Source organism: Trypanosoma conorhini (assembly GCF_003719485.1).
Source record: "Trypanosoma conorhini strain 025E chromosome Unknown Tco_14.4_contig_01065, whole genome shotgun sequence".
NCBI classification, from domain to species: Eukaryota; Euglenozoa; class Kinetoplastea; order Trypanosomatida; family Trypanosomatidae; genus Trypanosoma; species Trypanosoma conorhini.
In genome coordinates, this window is record NW_021705160.1 from 1 (window position 1) to 4,131 (window position 4,131).

The 4,131-nt window shown below is 53.7% G+C and overlaps 1 protein-coding gene across 1 annotated transcript, besides 4 other annotated features; it reads left to right on the top strand.

Moving 5' to 3' along the window:
- The first annotated feature begins 131 nt into the window (after window positions 1–131).
- Window positions 132–157: a microsatellite.
- A 1,166-nt stretch (window positions 158–1,323) lies between these two features.
- Window positions 1,324–1,352: a microsatellite.
- Window positions 1,353–1,535: 183 nt separating this feature from the next.
- On the top strand, window positions 1,536–2,774 carry Tco025E_09325 (uncharacterized protein; the record flags this gene model as incomplete). The annotated part of the gene is made up of 1 exon (XM_029376145.1): window positions 1,536–2,774. The coding sequence occupies one exon, from the start codon at window positions 1,536–1,538 to the stop codon at window positions 2,772–2,774; it is 1,239 nt and encodes a 412-aa protein (XP_029223743.1).
- Window positions 2,775–3,634: 860 nt separating this feature from the next.
- Window positions 3,635–3,664: a sequence feature (A-rich).
- Window positions 3,665–3,768: 104 nt separating this feature from the next.
- Window positions 3,769–3,808: a microsatellite.
- The last annotated feature ends 323 nt before the right edge of the window (window positions 3,809–4,131 follow it).

Genomic DNA, 4,131 nt, shown 5'->3' on the forward strand with positions numbered 1-4,131 from the left:
ATATATGTACATATATGTATGCAATTATGCTTGTGGGTGTGTATATACATTAAAAAGGAGCGAGATCGGACGTGGTGAATGGGACAATTCAAGATTGCTTTCTAAGCGCCGTAGATATGCACGCGTACCTTTGTTTGTGTTTGTGTGTGTGTGTGTGGGCGTCGTTACTCCCGTGATGTTTTTTGTCGGTTTCTTTTATTTTGTTACTCATTTATTTTTGATGAACGGAAGAATGCAAACGAAAGAAACGTGCGGTGAGGGGATGAGGAAGAGGGGGAAAAAGGGAGGGAAACGAAAAGAAATAAAGCCTTTCCGTCCCCTTTTAACTTGTGCGTTGAGCTTGTTTATTTTTGGCCCTGTTTTTTTCTTCTTGTGTGTTTGCAGCGGCGGCCCCCGCATCAATCACAGTTTTTTTCCTCTAAATCGGTTTCCCCCGCAACGCTGCACGCACACCACACGCAGGGCACTTTGGGGGTAGTGAAACGCGTGAGAGCCGACCCGCCGTTGACGACGCTGAGGGCTATTGGCCGGCACCCACCGGCGGCAGCACGACGAAGGCTGCGGGAGAGACACGCACCCCGCGCCCCCGCCGACCTTTTTTTTCTTTTTTTTTCCCCCTTTTTACATTCGTGTGTTCTATGCTCGACGCCTTGGCACCCACGACCGAAAACGAAAAAAAAAATCGAAAATAGGGGTGAGTCAAACGCACTGCCGCGAAGTTCTCTAGCTCTCGCCTGCCCTCGGGATCCCCCCATTTTCCCTTATAACCTACGCCGCCGTTGCCGTCGCCCAGGCGCCAGGGAGAAGAGAAGCCCTAACACTAAGCCTTTTCTCCCTGCGCGAAAGGACAAGGACGAAGCAGCTGTCGTGTGTGTTCTCTCTTTAAGTATCCCTCCCCCCGCTGGCGACGCGGGGTGGAGGAGTTTTGCTGGGGGTGTTGTATGCGCTACGGCGCCGCGGGTTCACGCGGGGTGTGCGACGAGGCATTTAGAGCAACAGCGCGGAAATGCGAAATGAATGGAAACTAGCGGAGTCCCAAGGGAGTAGGCAGAAATAAGCGTGGCGGACGAAGCAAACGACAATGACTTGCAAACTAAGCTATAATGAGAAAAGCACAAATACAAAGAAAAAACAATAACGAGAAGAATCAAATACGAAAATATTTATTGACCATTTAAAAAGAGAGAGAGAGATGCGAAGAGCGTCTGGTATGAGTCAGATATTGAGTCGATAAAGGCGGAGTAGCGGTCCGGGGATCTGTATCAGTGTGAATTTGTTTGTGTTTGTTTGTTTCTACAATTTCCGAAGCTTCATTTTATCACTTCTCTCTCTCTCTCTCTGCTTCTGTTTCTGTGTGCTTTCCACTTGGGCGACGTAGTGTAGCGTGGCGAACATCTCCGTGCGAGCGAGGGCTGGTGCCCCAGAGAAAGTGACAAGTTGCACTTGCCGGGGCGTTTCTTTCGTTATATTTTGCGACGGTTTATTAAATTTTCCCCTCTGCGTAGAGAAACCTGAGATTGGCGTGGTCCGGAGACATGTTTTACAGTCGTGCTGTCATTCTGCGCACGGCGGCGTCGTCATACTCTTCGCGTGCCGCGAGTAGTGCCTGCGCCTCCCCCGCTTCACCCCACGAGGTGCTCGGCGTGGCGACAAGCGCCCCCTTCGAGGAGGTAAAGGCGCGCTACCAGGAGCTCACGCGTCGCTACCATCCGGACATGCCGCACGGGGACCCAGCGAAGTTCCGCGAGATCAACACCGCCTACCGTGCGTTGCGTGCGGCATGGCGAGAAAAAAAAGCGCAGACCATCGACCCCGAGTCATTCTGGTCGGAGCGCAATCGCAGAAGTAGGGACGACTACACGAGTAGCCAGTCGCAAAGCAGGGAGCGACGGGACGGTCGCGCCAAGAAGGGGCAGAGTGACGGTTTTGTGCGGGAGATGTTGTGGATGTACGAATCGTACGAATTAGCGATCGTGCTGGGCGCGGCGGTGGCAGTTCTCCTCGTTGCCGCAGAACGCTATGTGCTCGTGCTTCGCATGACGCGCGAGAAGCGTGCACGGATCCGGGCCATGGACGAAGGCCTGCCGCCAAACATGCCGCTGGTCGTTGATGACGAGATGCTGCACAAGTACAGTGAGCGTGTGCCGAGGGCAGAGATTGAGATTGACAACGCTATGGTGAAGGAGGAGGCGTACCACCGGCGCGCCACCCAGCGACGCTTTGAGGACTTCCGTGAGTTTCTCTTCGTGTACAACCCGGATGGCGTGGCCTCGCGGAAGGTGACCACCAAGCGCTTCAGCATCCAGTACCTTGACGAGGCCCTCATCCCGAGCCGATGCACCCACGTGTGGGAGTTCGACTCGGAGCTGCGAAATAAACAGTATGAGACGATAGTGAAGGAGGTCGAGGACACCCTCGGCGCGACGCCGTGGGCAGCGCCCGATGCGCAATACATTGCTCCTCTTGTGGCGAAGGGGCTTGCAATTATTCCCATGAATTCCCCTGATACTGCCAAGTGGACGTTTCTCGAGTACAAGGACATGGACAAAAATGGGGAGACTTCATGTCTGATGGCGCTGAAGAACAACCGCTTTGGGCGCCTTGGCATGTGTCAGCGGGTGACAGTAACAGGAAGTAGCAAACTTAGCCCAAGGTTGGTGAAGAAGCAGGAGGCGGAGCTGCAAAGTGGAGCACTGAGGAAAAAGAGCCTCATCCGTGGAGGAAAGCTGCCCGTAAAAGACATGTCGATACCCCTTGAGCAAATGAAACTATAGGTGGGTGTGCATTGCCACACAATAGCTAGGGAATATATATATATATATGCGTGTGTGTAGGAACGCACACCTGCTTTAGTAAGTATTTATATTTGTTGTTCGCACTTCTCTTTGCAACCACCACGTGCAGAATTAACCTGCCGGAACCTGCTGAAGGAATAAGGCGAGATCAACAAACACAAATAAAATGGCAAGTATAGGTAGAATGCCGGCAACGTTTACTATAAACCATTTACTGTCCTCCTCCTCCCCGCTTGAAATACGTTTCAAAAGTGGGGTGACTTGGTGGGTGCGTGGGAGCAGTGAAACGGCTACACTAGCAAAAAGGGTTTTATGGGGGAAGGGGGTGGGGAGCGCGAGGGAAAGTATTGCCTGTTGGCTTCTCTCACTGAGCTCCGCGCTGCGCTTTTTTTTTTTTTAAGAAACTCGTGGGAACGAAGGACGCGTCAATGAGCTTCTGGTGGTGTTAGCGCGTCTTTTTTTTTTCTTGCTTTTTGGCCTTGACTCCCCTGTTTTCCTTCTCTATGGTTTGGTCACAGGTCTCCACACCACGCGGCGGAGAAAAGCGGGCGCGGTTTATCATTTTTCTGCTGTCACGCTCCACGCGGCGGGGCCCGGCGACTGTCGGGGCCAACGGCTCCACTGACTCCGTTCGCAATGGGCCCCGTGTCGCCGGAAACTCTTCTGGGAACTTAACACAGATTTTGTGTATCTCGCCGTCCCTGTTTTGTACCGCCCACTCCTCTGTGGTCGAAACTACCGGTAGCAACGACGCAACAGAGGCAGTTTCAGGCGCAGTACGATAGCTCCTTGTCACTATTCACTTTTCCCCACGCAGACTCGTGAGCGTAGTAACGGTGAGAAAAGCAAAGAAAACAAAAACAAGACAAATTAGGAACGCCCTCGGCGCACCCCGCCAGGCCCACCAGCTACCACGTGAAGCGTATACCTTCAGTCTTCGCGGAGGTCGTTCTACTGGGCCCAGAGGTGCGATGCTGCCGCGTCCGCGGACGACGGCGGCGGCGGTTGCGCCGTGCACGGCACAAGAACACCGCCGACCAAGCAACAGGACGTGATGATCCATGCAAGCACTAAATCGACACTGAGTCGGAAAGCACCTCGTGACGCACTTGTGACAGACCATGGAGAGGCTCGAGCGACAACGTCGCCGGGCACTGATCCCACACGGACACGCGCGCGCCCCTCCCTTTGCCCAGTCCCTCTACTTGCTGCGCTGTAGAACGATGATTTTACTCATGATGCGTCAGGACACACAGCCGTGCGTGACTGCCGGATTCACACGCAACGCCGTAAGCAGTATGACCCCGCCCACCACCTTCTTCTCCCTCCCTTTCTT